The sequence below is a fragment of the Haplochromis burtoni genome, unplaced genomic scaffold, assembly GCF_018398535.1.
Source record: "Haplochromis burtoni strain Fernald_Lab_line unplaced genomic scaffold, NCSU_Asbu1 Contig_84, whole genome shotgun sequence".
In the NCBI taxonomy this organism is placed as follows: domain Eukaryota; kingdom Metazoa; phylum Chordata; class Actinopteri; order Cichliformes; family Cichlidae; genus Haplochromis; species Haplochromis burtoni.
Window position 1 is genome coordinate 803,433 of NW_024582445.1, and position 16,487 is coordinate 819,919.

Here is a 16,487-nt window from a genome sequence, read left to right on the forward strand (position 1 = left end):
ATCACTTATTGAGACATACATACATGTATATATTGTGCCATTTCTTACTTAGTGTATTGTCTGTCTGTGTTACTGTTTGTAGTGGAGCACTGTAACCAAAATAATTTCCCATGGGGATATATAATTAGCTATTTTTACTATAGAATACAGGGTGGAGCTGCAAATCAGGGGAAGGCTGTCATTTTCCTGTGATTTGCAAATTTCAGTTCTTAAATCCAGTTACTGTTTATATTAGTTTATTCATTTCCTGTTCTGTCCTGTTTCCAGTTCCTATTCTTTCCACCGTGTTTTAATTTTCCTTCATTCCCTGTGACTGTGTGAATGTGTGAGTATGAATAGGGCTGTCTTCCCCTTGCTTATATTTCGTTACAGTATGCTTTTTTGGGATAATCAGGCTTTTTTGCACAAGCAATGCTTCCTTACACCTGCATTGTTGTAGAAAGTGCAGGGAAAAATTCTCTGTGTATTCAGTTTTGTCAAATAATGAATGACACTGCTGACTGATCAAAGATGCTTCTGATCCTGAACTCAATATATTTTTACTCCACTGGTTTTTAATCTGCTTTTTCACTTTCAGTGAAAATTAAAGATAGATCATGATCATCAACAAAGAAAACGAATGAAACATATTAGTCATTTTAAAGAAATTCTGTTCTTAAATAAACCCTTATTTGTAATGATTACCTTTGCTTCTGCAATATTTCTATGGCATTGAATAATAATCACATGGCTTCTCTTCAACGTGAGACCTGGTCCAGAACCAGGACCTGTTCTTTTCAACCCACGTTTATTGAACCAGATCAAAGATCTGGCTCAAACAGGCTGGTGAGATAAGACACACGAGATACATCTGATTTGCTGTGACAGTGCACAGGATGGTTCATTGATGATGTTCTTGAAGTGCAAGAGGCTACAGAAGTGCATCACATCTCTTCCACAGGCTGTGTCTAAAAGAAAATCACAGCTTTTGTTTCTCCTGTTGTAATTTAATTTGACCACAATAGGAAAAGCAAAGATTCTTTCACAAACAAAATGTTCTCCAAAAAAAAATAATAATAATAATAACGTTTTTTATAACAAAAAGTCATTGGAAACTCTGTACAAGCACAGATTTCTTTTATATTGTGGTTTTGTTTGTTCAAAGTAGTTTTAATTTGTAAAGTAGTGTTTTTTCTTCTTTTTTTGCCTTTACTTGCTCTTTAGCATAGTGTCTAGATGCAGAAAGCAGAGTCATACATCAGCTTTGACAGCCCAGTAGAGTCTGTTTTTGTTGTTTAGCCACTTCAAGGCTAGTATATTGTGTATTACACCTTCTTCAATGCTTGTCATGGCAAGCATTGAAGTTATTACAGTTATTAGGAAGAAAGAGACCTAAATTAGTAAGAGAGGTTGTTAGACTGCATGCGATCTATGTTAACTCCTGATATGCTTTGTTTCATTCTGTAAAGGATTTTTTAAAAAGACATCTTTATAAGATGTTTACGCAAGACTTAAGACTTTTCTGTTGAGGGGGAACCTCAGGCTTGTATTTCAGCAGCAAACTGCTCGCTTTTAGTATTTTTCTTTAAACCTTATTGTCAAAGTAAAGAAGTCTAGCAAAATAGTCTATATTAGTTTCAGGGGCAAACATCAAATCACCATAAAACACTTCATCCTGACCTACAGATATTGCTTCTGTGTTTATGATTCCATCACCTATATGTCAATATGTAGTAGAAAAGAGCATTTTGGATTTCAAAATCATTCTCATATACACCTCATGTATATACTTTGTTCTAAGAGCTGGTTTCAATGCTTTAATGTATTAATTTTGTTCAAAAAAAGAGTGGGAAGGCAAAGCAAAACAATGACATTTACTTCTTAGTTTTAATTGAACAAGCCCACAGATTATAAGAGCATGCATAATTTATCAGAAAACTAGGCGCCATCACAAAATCTAATCACATTAAAACAGGGAAAGAATGAGGGTTAGAGGCCAAGTAGAAATAAGTTTTGCTTTTCAAATCGTGGGAGCATTTTAAATTGTGACTTACGGTCATAACTCTCAAAGTCAGTCTTTGTCAGCTTGTTGTTTTGTTAAATTTGATTATGATTTGCCCTTTGCCACATAAGCGAGCAATTAACGATGAAACTTATGACTCTAAAGCTCAGAGTGGCATACAATATTTTAATGTGATCACTTTGCTTCCCCGTGAGACCTGCAGTGTTTCTGGATTAAAGATTAGCTGTACATTTAACAACCTTAACAGTAAGTATCCTGTGAGCCGGAAGTCTGTCGGATAAAAAAATTACGAGTATCTAACATTTATATAAATAAATATGTTTTTGAAGACTTACAAGTCCAAAGTTCACTTAAGCATGACTGCATCAACACGTAAAACTACATTTCCCTTCAAACAGGGCGTCTGTTTTAACTGTGAGAGCTACTGATGCCTAACACGTTTATCCAATATTGCATAATAACTGCATTCCTATTATATAAAATAGGCACTCCCAGCTTTGAGATGTCTGCCTATGTATTTAAAAAAAGATAATGAATGGGGACAAATATGTCGCATGAACATCACAACACCACAACGTTAAGAACCTAAGCTGACTTTAAAATCAATAACATAAGCAATTTATATATAAAAAATACACACATCTCATAATTTTCAGTAAGTGCTCTGAGTGTTTCTAAACTCAGAACTTTAAGAGGAACCACAAGGTCACTGAGTACCAGGGTAGCCTGATTATGTAAATATTTATGTGTTAACTTTGGATTAGTGAATGTGATAAAAATTATCAAAATTTAACATGTTTAATTTCTTAAGTTGTGCCCCTATAGCTCTTTGGTCCAAAATTTTAATTGCCTCATTATATATTGTCATAAAGTGCCTAATTGTTTAGTATGCTGCTTGTCGCCAAGAGATTACACATTAATTTAAGTGAGCGAAAAATCATAAAATCTTTTGGTAACCTTGGTTACTTTTTTAATATGTATTTAAAAATTTAGATGAAAATCTAAAATTAGGCTGAGGAATTTGAACTCTGAAACCCATGAATTGCCCATTAAGCTTTCAACTTAGCTTACGCACTTCTTTTCAGGAGCCAGGAGCCTGTTTTTTGATGAGTGTAAGACAAGGATATTCAAGCCATATAACCATGTATTTCCTGTTCAAACAAATCAAACTCTCTGCCATGAGAAACATTAACCAGGCAATCTACTAGGCCTCTGTTTGAAAGCGATAACTGTGCCAACGAACTTGGGTTGCATTCATTTTTTCACGTGATCAGTCACCCGTTCTTTTCTGTGTTTGAGCCATTGACTTTCGTGCGCAACCATTTTATGTCAACAGTACAGCATAAAGAGTTTAATATCAAGTACACTTTTACAATTAACTTTTGTTTTACTTCATAATGTTGCTCTCTTCCAGTCTGTTTATAATTGTTGTTGTCAGAAAATCAAGAAAAGAACTTAACAGATTTTCAACCATCAGCAAACTTTTGCTATAGATGACATGCCATTTTATTTTTCAGGATGCAAACCATTTCAGATAATCTTATGCAATGTTTCAAATAAAAACAAATGAAAAATAATACCTATAACCAATCTATATGAAGCTAATATCTAATTAAAAAGATTTTTGGATGGATGGATGGGGCATAAGCGTCTATATATGTATGTGATGTATGTCTGTGAGGGCAGACTTCTGTATGGAAGGAGCAGCCAATCACAAGAAAGCTGGTTTAAAGCAAGCAAAGCCTGCCTCAAAGGTAGAGTCATTAAAATCACATAGAATTAACTAAGAGGGTCCAACGCCTATAAGTAAGGTTTATATGGAACTGTGAATCATGCAAAGAACAAAAGAAAATGAGTTTCTAGTACCAGCCAAGCCTACTGGCAGATGATCTGTGTGAATGAGCCAGTATCTTGTAACCACTGGGCATTGTTCCTTAATCTTTTCATTGTAACCTCCAAAACAGGTAGAATTCCACAGCACATATCCCACAGCTTTCTGAATCAGACAGTACTACACTTACAGAAACTGTGACATAACTTACACATCTATGTATTTATTGCCTGAACTGTGTGTTATAAGTGTAAACCCTAGGCTGTTTCAGCATATATAACGGTGGTCTGTGACCCATATATACGCAAAGTTTTTTTTCTTTCACTTTCTGTTTTTTCCAGTTTCAAATCTCGATCATTTCCAGTAAACCATGAAAACCTGAAAGACAAGTCCAGAGAGAGATTGACTGACTCAAGGTGAGGAGGGAGGGAAGAAAGAAGGAAGTTGTAATTCTGGAAACAGAAAATGGGCGGGACATATAGCAAGAAGAAAAACAGGAACAAAGTTATGGCAAGTCAAAGTCCAGTACACCTGCACACCTGAGTAAAGCCACTCCTTTCCTAGATCGCATCAGAGATGGTTGAGAAGCAGAGGCAGGGAAATGCTTTGAAACCTTATTCAGCTCCAGGACTTAACAGCGTTTTTCACATTCATTCAGGTTTTGTTTGGGAAGATTTCTGACATCAGGTAGCTTTTTTATGCAGGTGTGTTTGTGTGTGTGTGTTTCTTTCCCCCCTTTTTTGTATTTTTTTGGTTTTACTTAAAAGAGAGCAGAACTACCTGGAATTTTTGGAGCCCACATAAGTGATGAAGATGTGGTTCATGAACATTATGATGCTTCTCTTTTTCTGCTTTGGTGAGTACAGCAAGTTAATTTGGATCTTTTTCTCTTATTTACAGGTGTCAACTAGAGGCAGGCTTACACTAAATGGATCATTATTTTCTAACAGCAGAAATAAAAAAGAAACACTTGCAGAATTGAGTTATTCCCTCTTATTTGAAATGAAAGAGTTTCGGTGACCGAGAACTCCTTGGTCATTGTAAATGACCACAAAAAAAAAAAAAATGGAGTCTTTAATAGATGACATTGAACCACTAATTTTTAAAAAAGCTAATTCTGAATTTACTGTGTCCAAATTTCAAGCTTTCGATAAACTTCATGCACTTTAAAATTGAAATATAATAATACAATCTGCGCTGTTGAACCACTAAATCTGTGCGTATGGTTTGACTCCAAAATGCAGCTTGTAAAGGATATGGTTTCCCATCCTGAGTCACAGCCTGGGAAATGGCCGAGTTTTATATCCATGTATCAAAGATATGACTGGAAAAGGAACCAAGAGCTTCTTGAGTTTCAGCCACCTGTTGAAACAAAGCCCATCTTAAATGATCTCCCCGCAGTCCCAATCCAGTGTGTGCTCAGTTCAGTTATACTGGGTAACTGCTACCCTCTTTAGTTCAAAATTCAGGCAGCTGTATTAGCTGAGGGCACGAATGCTTTTAGACCGACTGTATTAAGAAAAAGCAACAGAAATGACTCATTTTGAATTTATTGGTTTTAAAAATACTATCAAAAGAAATCACTTATTCAAACAAAGGATTATTATTTGTAGCAAAAGACTGACAGACTTTTCCCTTTGTCTTTACAGAATCCTCAACTGGCAATGTCACAGTGCAATTTAACTCCAGGAATTTCAATAACATACTCCACTGGGATCCTGCAAAGAGTGATTTTCCAGGGCAAAGGTTACTCTATAGTGTCAAGTACAAGAAGTAAGTCCAGCATGATTGATGCAAGATTATGTGACAGCTGTACTTTCCCTGCGCTGTTGCTCTGATATAAGGGGCCAATGCAAACACACTTTTTTGCCAAGTGTTGCTGGTGTCTCATTACAAACTGTCGTGGAAAAGTTATAATGCAACTTGACAACAAGTTAAGAACACAGGGCTGGGTGCCACATGATTTAGGGTTGTATATAGATGTAGTGTTGCGATGGCAGGTATGGCATGCTGGACAAAACCTTGCTTATTTTTACAAATGTCCTCTGCTCACATGACTTGTATAAAATAATCTTAATCTCTGTTTTATCATTTCTGTATGTTTACTAAAGACATTTAAAAAAAGACTAAAATTGCCACAGACACACACTGTTAATGGTCCTTCCATGAACTACCCCACTGCAGTGGAAAAATACTGTTCTGTTTCTGAGCTCACATACAGGCTACTGCAGAGACAAAAACAAATATTCAATTACTCTTTGAGTAAATCCTGATAAAATCTAAGCTGATTTCAGGCCTTTTCTAAAGATTCATACATTTTTGATGACGGTTTTTGGAGATTTGAGATTGGATCTCTTCATACAAAAACATAGAAAATTGCCATTCTTATCTGTCAGGATCTAGAAATCTATTTTGCAAAGAGTAGAGGCCCCTCTGTTGCTTTCCCTCACCACCACTTTTCCCCCTTTCTCTCCTCCCCTACATGTGTGTTTATAAAAACACAGTGACTCACAACGTGCCTCAAAAATCCCACAGTTAGTCAAGTTTATCATGCTGTTGTGTGGCTTAGAAAACTTCTAAAGCACGTCTAAATATCTCCAAAAAAATAAGGCTTGTTACAAGTGATTAGCAGCCTACGTGTTTGTTTCTATGCTGCTTTCGTCACTAAAGAGAGCTGCAATACTCATATGAAGCTTCCAAGCTGATTTCTTTTTTTACTCTTTTCAATCAGTCTCTACAAACGGCCTCCACAAAGTGGAAATGTCATCTTGTCCAATTAATCATGATGTAGTTTCTTAGACAAATGTCAAGTGCTCCTCCTATCCAATTGACTTTTCTCCCAGCTACTGTCACTTGAAATTTCTGGAGTGATTTTCAGCTTCATTTTAGCTGCAGAGAAAGACTAGCATGCCTGCAGGATAATGGTTTCTTATTAACAAAAAATGCTCATTTGTCTCTCTCAAATAAAAAAAAAACGTATGTGTGGTAAAATGATTATGGAGAATTCTGTGAATTCAGTGCAGCCATTGAGGCGCATAATATTTTCAGTGCTTGAATGCTGGTTTTCACAACTTTTTATGATATACAAGGATTATAATGAATCATTATTAATATACTTTGCTATCAAAATCTGATTATATTGTACTACTCTCTTTACAGTGATGATAGCGATCAGTCATACAAGATAAAAGATGAGTGTCAGAATATCACTGTCCTGTACTGTGACCTGACGGCAGAAACGCCCTTTGTTTATGATGTTTCTTACCACGCTAAGGTGTTGGTTAATGGCAGAGCTCACGGTTCCACTGAGACAAGGTTTAAACCTTCAGAACACAGTAAGAATACCCATACTCAATCATACATTTCCTTGCATCTTATAGTAAGAACTATTATATCGCAATATTCATCGATTCATCTTTTTTTCCCCATCTTCATCTTTTCTCCATAGCTATTTTTGGTCCACCCATCTTGTCTACATCCACAACAGAGTCGTCTCTGTTTGTTAATGTCACCTTGCCTGTGGGACCAAATGGAGTCTCCATTGCAGACATCATCATTAACGGCAGAAAAGTGCCATTCAAGACTAAATTTATCTATACCTTGAATTTATACTACCCAGATTGGGCTACAGCGGTGAGTGGGAATTTACAATATAAAACATACTGTGCATATCTATCTATTGTGTAAAATACGGCACAAGTGAAACCAAAATGACAATAAATTTAAAAAATATAGACATTTAATCTACTACTGTTTGCTGATGACAACAACTGTATGTATCAGTAAGAACAGTGAACCAGTCTACACACATTAAAAAAAGCTCAACTCTGGTAATTCTTATTATTTGAGCCCAACCAATATATATTGGCTAATATTAGCCATTCACTGATAGTATTTATAGCATTTATAACACCTGATAAGAGTAAATTAACAGCCTTCAAGTGCATTATGGATGTTTTTAATACTATGACCACCAGAGGACACATCTTCAACTTCCCTGTTGGCAACACGTTTTTGGAAAGCTACAAACACAACAACTAAGTGATCAGAGGAAAGTTAAGCATAGTGTAAATGAGTGATCAATGACATATTATAATGTTTCACTGCACTGCCATATTTTGCTAAGGACTAATGACTCATAAGTACGCACTAACAAACACTAGCAGACGTTAGGGAGATATATTTATGTTTCATGTGAATAAAAGGGTAAAAAAAAAATACAACATGAGTATTGAGCTTAACTGCATATCTGTATTTTTATCTTCTGTATCATTTTGTCAAGTGGGCTCTGATTATTGGGGGTGGGTGTTGTTGTATGTTATTTTACTACTAAAGAGCATAGAGAAATTAATGTTGTTGACTAGAAACTTTTTTTTTCTAGCTTGAAGCGTACAAATGCATAAGAATAGGGTTGAGTTTTAAGTATTTTTAAACAAGGAGACAATGCAAACACAAAATAGGAAAAATCAGATTAGAGTCCAAAGCAAAAGATCAGGGAAAAAACTAAGAGCTACATTAAAAGGCCATTTTAAAGGGTTGTGAATAAGGAGTGCTGATTCCATTTTCTTCTGTAACTGATTACCTGCAGTGGCAGGAAATCCCATCTTTTTTCCAAATATGGACTGCTAGAAAATGACATAACTGAATTATTCTCTCCTTGCCTAAGTGTTATTTTTCTACTATGGATCAAGACAAAAGGATCGAGACAAATTATGCAGTGCTCTCTTCCATGTGAACGCCTTTGCTAATGTCAAGACAGTCACGGTCGGGTGATGCCATGACATCCTTTATTGTTCCAATATGTTTACATTAAATAAACCTGCTTTCGAATTGTGTTTGACTTCGTGGCTTTGGTTATCTTACTATGACAACCAATCCACACTGGCTTTGAATAACTGAATTTTAAACTGAACTGAAGCTTGATCTGGATAAAATCTGATCTCTATATTGTAAGTGGGCCCCTGACATGCATTTTAAACTTCGTAACAAGCTGAGAAACATATTCTAAATTATTTTAAAAAGCATTTACCATTAGTTCATGTTTAGTTCTCCTGTACATTATAACAGAACACAGCAAAATGTGTTTGATTGCTCTAACCTGTGACTACACAACTATCATTAATATGAACGTATTTTTCCTCTAGCACTTTGAGAACCACACTGGCCAGTTCAGCATCAACTTAAAGAAGAAGTCTAAATACTGCGGCACAGTCATCTACAAACCATCTTCTGACTGGGGTCGCCCGAGCAGTGAGAGCGCCTCCTTCTGTGTAACACTGCCAGGTTAGCACAATAATGGCAACAGCATATAAAAATATCATTTTATTCAAACATGAATATGTTGGTTGTTTGTTTGTTGGTATTCAAACTATGATGGACTGTTTTTGAACAACAAAACTTGATGTCAGTTTTGAATGTTAATACTTGTGTACCTTTTTTAAAACTCCTGTACCCTGATAATATTTACAAAAATCAGGTTTCACTTGAGAAAATTGTGTGCTGCTTGACAACCCCATAGGAAGCTTTCAAGGGTCCACCTGCTGAAGAGAAAATGCAAAAATTAAGATGCTTGAAAATGCTGCTTTTTCTTTTACATTTGACTTTAATCAGACTGCACAAATTTCTTCGAGTGACTGCAGTGTTTGATAATAAATCAAGACAGTTTGTTATAAATCAGCGCTTCTTAAAGCCTTTGCATCTGCACCACACAGATGAGGCACTCACTGGCACTGCAATGAAGCAGAAAATGAGGCTACACAATAAACACGCTGTTCCTTCTGTAAATCTGTACTAAAAATGTAATCTTTTTAAAAAATCTACCCCTATTATTGTGAACTCGATTAGGCAAGAGATAAGATTACACATTGGACTTGCAAAGATAATGTTCTCACCTGTGCTTGCCAGTGTACATTCCTTAGTGCCATATATGACAGTAAAAGCCACAAGTGCAAAGGAGTTTTCACAGAAAATCCATTTCTGTATTATTTTAGAGGAGTTACAGTTAACTATCATTCAAGTTCATCTCGAAAATACTTCTACATACCGGAAATTCAGGAATATCTGTATTCATGTGCTCTGTGTGACAGGTGTAGTCAGGATACTCCTTGAGAACATTCCTAAGCATGCACGTCACCCTGGGAAGTTTTATAGCTCCCTGCTTTTAAGTGCTCAAGCATTTTCCTGTAACATGTCTATCAAACAACCTTTCCTCTATTTCAGAAAATCCGTGGATGCTTCTGCGATGGCTTCTCTTGATTGCGGCTGGTGTGGTTGCCTTAGTCATAGTATCAGCTGTGTGTACGTGCAAATATGTGAAAGGTGGAAAGTCAAAGAGCATGACACAAGCACTGGTAAGGCCATTGTTTTGTGTCTTTGTGTCCTTCCTTACTGTCACACAAGGAAATGTTGTCTTACCGGAAAATCAATATCAATTGCACATCACTAACTCAACACAGATTCAGTTTGATAAAGTGTACCATCAACTTAAGATACAAACAATGAAACACGGTGGGTGTTGTTTTAGTAAAGTCAAAGGAGCATGTGCAGTGAGTCATGGTTTGGTAACAGGTGTTTTTTGTAGTCTGTGTATGCTCTCTTTGCTTTTTGTATCAACGTAGCATTAACTGGGATATATTGCTAAAACATTTAGAGAAAATGAAAACCATACCCCCCGCGACCCTGAACAGGTTAAGCGGACGCGAATGGATGGATGGATGGAAAACCATACCCATCTGACATTCACCTGGCAGTCACCGTATACCCTTATTGTTGAGATGGCGATTAATTTTGTGCGAGCGATTGCCCTTTAGGTGCACTTCTTTAAATATGGTGAAATTTGATGTACTTCATTCTTTTTTTTTGGGGGGGGGGGGTATATATAAAAAGGATTGTGATTTTGTTACATCTATATCTCTGTACTACAATCTTGAGGCTCAGTAAAAATTAATTTAAAAAAATGTAGCATTGACTACAGATTTCTAAACAGCTTGGTAGACCTAAAAATACTTTTATCAATTGTTCAAATCGTGTGTGTTTGACTGATCCATATCGCTTCATTGTTTTGGAAACAGGAGGTAACCACTTCTGAAACCCCTAAGATACTGCAGGATCCAGATAGAACTCTCGTAATTTCTCAAGTCGATGTATGCCCTCACATGGATGAAATAGTTTATGCCAAAATCCAGATGAATAAAAATGGGCCTTCAGTTTGGAATGGAGGCTATTCCCCCCAGGACATCCCTTTCCCTCCCTGGCAAGACCACACTGGCTCCTCTGTGGACACAGGAACACGCAGAACTCCAAATTCTGAGGACACAAGTGCCCAGTCCTCTGACATCTACAGTTCTGTGGCTGTTCTACCTAAAGAGAATGATGACATTCAGGAGGCTGTCACTGAACGTGAAAGACCATTACCGGATGCTGATTCTTGTGACACCAACCCAGATGGGAAGCTGCTGCTGCACACAGTGCGGGATATCAATGGAAAACTCATGTTGCCTTTCCTCAATTTTCAGTCACAGAGCAGCAATAGTGATGCAACATGCCTGTCAAACAAAGAGAGAAAACCTCTCCTATCAGACCTCATACCCTCTATGGATGAGTCATCGTTAGCTTCCTTGCTCAGCTTAAATAGCTCAGAGTGGTCCGATTCTGGATGTGACGATAGCTCTTCAACGACACCGACCCACTCATACTGCACCACCCGTTTTTCTCCATCTCAACCACTTATTCCAGATTCTGACAAGGAATGTGAGACTACACTATCGAGTGATGTCTCATTTGAATCAGGATACAAGCAAAACTGGATGCCTGAATTATGTAGCGGACCTTCTATTATAGACAGTTGCAGAAGGACAAACTACATGTGGACCTGCAATGGCTCCAAAATGGAAGACGACGACAATGAGGAAGTTGAAGACCAGGGAGAAGAAGAGAAATCAAGACCAATTTTCCTGGGAAGTTGGACAATAAGAATTCAAGAATAATAGACTTTGATTGACCCCTAACCCCCACCCACACATCCCGGTCCTTGAATAACTATAGAGAACATTTCTCTGTTTTTTTGACGGGAGGACTGACAGTACTTTGGAGGCAGAACTCCAGTAGATGGGTGGGTTAGCAACACACTGTGTTGTTCAAGATGGAGAACTGCCTCTGAATTGTTAAGTACATTTCACTCCTATGCGTGGCATATTTTCCTGTTTGTATCGTATATTTTTGTATATTTTTATTTATTATCTGACAATTGCAAAATATTGGTAGAAACTAACTGGGTTTACATTTAAAAGCCTGGGTGCATTTGCTGTTTATAAATTCTGCAAATTCTTTGTCACTGTCACTTTTTAGCCAAAAAACCCACTTAAAAAAAACAAAAAAACCCAAAAAACAACAACATAATTTGCATTTTATATGAGGTTAAACAGCCAAAGTTTACCTCCTTCCAAACTAATAACATCTGTTCTGAATATGTCATTGTGTAATGTCTAAAGTGAAGTGAATAGGTGTCAACAAACATCTCATTTCTTAGGGAATTCATAGCATATCTCACATTTTATGTAATGGGCAACAAAAAGAAAAAGTTGCACACTATTAATAACTCCCAAAACTCTAATGACACATCACAAGCATGCGTGTTTGTGTGTTATCTCTTTGACAACATGTTGCAACTTATTACAAACCCTAAATACACAAATCCAGTCTGGTCATTTTTAAATTACAATGTGGGCGATCAGCCTTAAAGATTAGATGGGGAAACAAATGCGATTGCATAGTGGCTGAACACAGCAGCAGACTGAGCCCGACACTTATTGTCACATATTGAGGTGTTTAAAATGGGAGTAAAATGACTGAATGTCTGCAGGACAACAATATATTCAATTTCTTTTCTCATCAGCATATTTCAGTGTTAACAGATGTACAATTCATGAAATGGCTACATTTATGTATATAAAAAGAAATGGTTTTTTTCATCGCAATGTTTACGAACTCAATGTTTGCTGTTCTTCCAGCAGAAGGAAACAGACGGTATCACATATATTAGAAGGTGGCGTTGGTTTCCACACACGCCATGTAGATAACACTGAGGCTTTTAATAGCGTCAGTGCAGACTTTTAAATACACCTATAAAGTAATAATGTCAGGTGTGTTGAAACCATGTGATGTGAGTCACATGTGAACTTTGTACAGCACATTTTAGACGTCTGTTTTATAACAGATGATATATAATCTGTCTGTGTTCTTTATTTACACTTTGTAAATTTCCACTTACTGTTTATGTTGGAAGTTCATCTTTGCAAGTCTGAGTAGCATTAAGAGATAAGAGTTTAATAACAACCATTGAGTAACATGTTCTACAGTAAAATTTGTGAAAGTGTCATTTTCAGTTTTGAGTTATTACTGGAAATTATTAAAATGTCTATATACTGGAGAACTTCCTTAGAAACTGTTGCAGTGTGAGTGTAGCAGAGACACAGTTCTGTATGCAAGCTTGATTGGGAAAACTCTGAACATATTCTGAAGAAATGTCTAAGAAATGTTTTGATTAATGGGCATTCACTAACCAAAATATTGGTTAGACAGTGCTTATGTGAAAAAACCATGCCAACGAAATAAATTTGCATCTGTTTTGTAACATACTGAAAGTTCTTGCAACATGCCGTACACATTGACCTTGTCACGTAATAAAGAGGTGATGTGGACGGTGCAAAGAATCCAAAGTTCAACTCAACCGCCTGTTGCTAAGTGCATGTTTTCAGTCAACTAATGATGATAAAGTAGCTTTGTTTTTCTACTTCTGCCTGGGAGAACATGCTGTAAAAGTCTCGTGCTTAACAGTTTAAAAAAACAGTTGTTATGTTGAAAATCACAAGTGGCACTGATTTAGCAACAGACTGCACACTGAGAATAGAAATGTCATTAAATGGTTAAATGGTTAGAAGGCACGCTCAGAGGGGGTAATAATAATAATGGATTGGATTTATATAGCGCTTTTCAAGGCACCCAAAGCGCTTTACAATACCACTATTCATTCACTCTCACATTCATACACTGGTGGAGGCAAGCTACAGTTGTAGCCACAGCTGCCCTGGGGTAGACTGACAGAAGCGAGGCTGCCATATCGCGCCATCGGCCCCTCTGGCCAACACCAGTAGGCAAGTAGGGTAAAGTGTCTTACCCAAGGACACAACGACCAGGACAGAGAGCCCAGGGATCGAACAGGCGACCTTCCGGTTATGCGATTCCCAACCCCCTGAGCCACGGTCGCCCAGTTTAAATTATAGCCTAAAGAATCTAAGAAAGGCTGACCCAATTGATTGTGATTTGAGTTTATATACAAAAAATACACAGCATTGTTGGCAACTGTATCTGTAGCCTAAAATGAGAGTCCATTGTTTTGTTTGGGTTTTTTCTGAGTAGCTAGGAGAGAAAATGATCCTTCCATTCACTGTTCAAACTGAAAAGGGGAAAAGTGTAGCTAACTTCAAGACATGATACAGTATAAGCTTTTGTGCGCATCTCAGATTTAATGCCCATTGTTAGCTTAGTTATACAACTGTTACCAGATATGCTAATAAGATATTTTCCAATGAAAAGCTGACCTATAAGTAGGAAACAAAGAAAAAAGTAAGTGATATGCAATACTTCACTCAAAACAAGCCGTAAATATCTAATCAGAATAACAGATTCATTGTAACTACTATACGCCGCTGTACTATGACTTTTTCCTTTTTTTCCCCTTTTTTTTGGGGCAGCGGGGGGGAGGGGGGAGGGGTGCAGCTTAAGTGGACAAAATAAACAAAATAAAATTAATTATATTTTGCAGGTAATGTCAAGATATGATAAATCATTCAAGGTAATATACAGGTTTCAAAGCCAAATTAGTAGTGGCAAATCTAATTTCAAAGTTGCATCAGTAACAAAAACACAATGCCCTCAATATAACAAAAGGAGCAGCTTCATATATCATGGAAACACAATTTGCAGAGTGCACTTTGTAGGACAGTGACAAAAATTTTTTACAAACACACACACACACGCACGCACACAGTATGAAAAATAACCACACAATTAAATCAATACATCCTGAGACACGATATCGACATGAACTTACATTATGAACATGTCAGAAGCTTAGATTTATGACCATGCTGCCTGGTAGAAATTACTTGAAATCCAAAGCTCCTGGAAATGTGTGACACAGAAGTAAAGCACCTAGACAGCTACATGGAAACAAAGAAGTGATACCGTCTAATGTGACAGATTGTGCAGCAGATTATTGGTTTTAAAAGTCAAAGATAATGCCAGGTTGTCCAGACAGCTTCCCCATGAGGGCTTTTTTGTTTATCTTGTATCTTTTATAAAACTAGTACTGTGTTTCACTTTATTTTTAAAGGAACAATATAACTCCTGCATTAGTGGATGATGCTGATAGCTAAGGTTCAATTTTGCTTCGCTGTTCTGTGCAAAAAAGTAGACACAAAGTATTTTGTGCAATAGAGTTCACAGCCCTTGGGTGTTCTGCAACTCTCTTCATCCAAATACAAGCGTCTGAATGAACATGGGGCTCCTGCTCTGCCCTTTACATATAAATGAATGGGTTCATCAGTTCTTGAAGAGAGAATAGGTCTGAAACATAAAGGGAAAAGTAGATATTGTTTAACATTAGTAGAGTGCTGGAGCTGAAAAGCAGTTCAATTTTATTCAGTTTTATTTATATAGCACCAATCACAATAATAGTCCCTCAAAGTGATTTATATTGTAAGATAAAGACACTACAATAATACAAAGAAAACCCCAACAATCAGATGACCCTCTATGTGCAAGCACTTCGCGACAGTGTAGTGTTTTAACAGGAAGAAAACTCCAGCAGAAAAAGCATCAAGCAGGGGCGGCTATCTGCCATGATTGGTTGGTGTTTAGGGAAGGGAGACAGGACAAAAACATGCTGTGGAAGAGAGTTTAATAACTACTAATGATTAAATGCAGTGTGGTGTAAAAACAAAAAGAGTTAAAAGAGGTAGCGACGAAGAAATGATCAATGCATCATAGCAGCCCCCTTAGTTTTGACCCAGGCAAAACTAAGAGAGAGTTCAGGCTCACTTTATCAAGCCCTTACTATAAGATTTATCAAAAATGTAAGGTATAGCCTAATCTTAAAAGTAAAGAGAGTGTCTTTCTCCTGAAGCTAAACTGGAAGCTGGTTCCTCAGAAGAGAGGCCTGAAAGCTGAATGCTCTACCCCCCTCCACTATTAATCGTCCTGGGAATCACAAGCAAGCCAGCAGTCTGAGAGCAAAGTGCTCTACTGGGGTGATATGGTACCACGAGGTCTTTAAAATTAGATGGGTGATTAGATTTCAAAACCTAGTATGTGAGGGAAAGGATTTTTAATTTGATTCTGGATTTAACAGAGACCCAAGCAAGAGAAGCTTAAGGGAAGCATCCATAATTAACCTTAATGTGTAAGGAATTCTCCCCATTTGCATGAACAAACTGTAATCTACTAGATAGATATTATTCAATTCTGCAGAGGAGTAAATATGACTACTATACTACTATAAATATTTTACAACTATGCTTTCAAGAACTTTTGAAATTAGCTAAGAATTAGCTAAGAAATCTAGGTTAAGCAATGCCTTGTTAAGTAATGATTTCA

The 16,487-nt window shown here is 36.9% G+C and overlaps 1 protein-coding gene across 1 annotated transcript in view; it reads left to right on the forward strand.

Annotated features, from left to right (window-relative positions):
* ifnlr1 (interferon lambda receptor 1) overlaps window positions 1-13,464 on the forward strand; it is a 20,127-nt gene extending 6,663 nt beyond the window's left edge. The window contains exons 2-8 of the mRNA XM_005925532.2: window positions 4,538-4,689; window positions 5,483-5,606; window positions 6,993-7,168; window positions 7,282-7,466; window positions 8,978-9,116; window positions 10,053-10,183; window positions 10,904-13,464. Of these exons, the coding sequence (XP_005925594.1) occupies window positions 4,641-4,689; window positions 5,483-5,606; window positions 6,993-7,168; window positions 7,282-7,466; window positions 8,978-9,116; window positions 10,053-10,183; window positions 10,904-11,818 (1,719 nt within the window). The 5' untranslated portion in view covers window positions 4,538-4,640 and the 3' untranslated portion in view covers window positions 11,819-13,464. The remainder of the gene's footprint in view (window positions 1-4,537; window positions 4,690-5,482; window positions 5,607-6,992; window positions 7,169-7,281; window positions 7,467-8,977; window positions 9,117-10,052; window positions 10,184-10,903) is intronic.
* The last annotated feature ends 3,023 nt before the right edge of the window (window positions 13,465-16,487 follow it).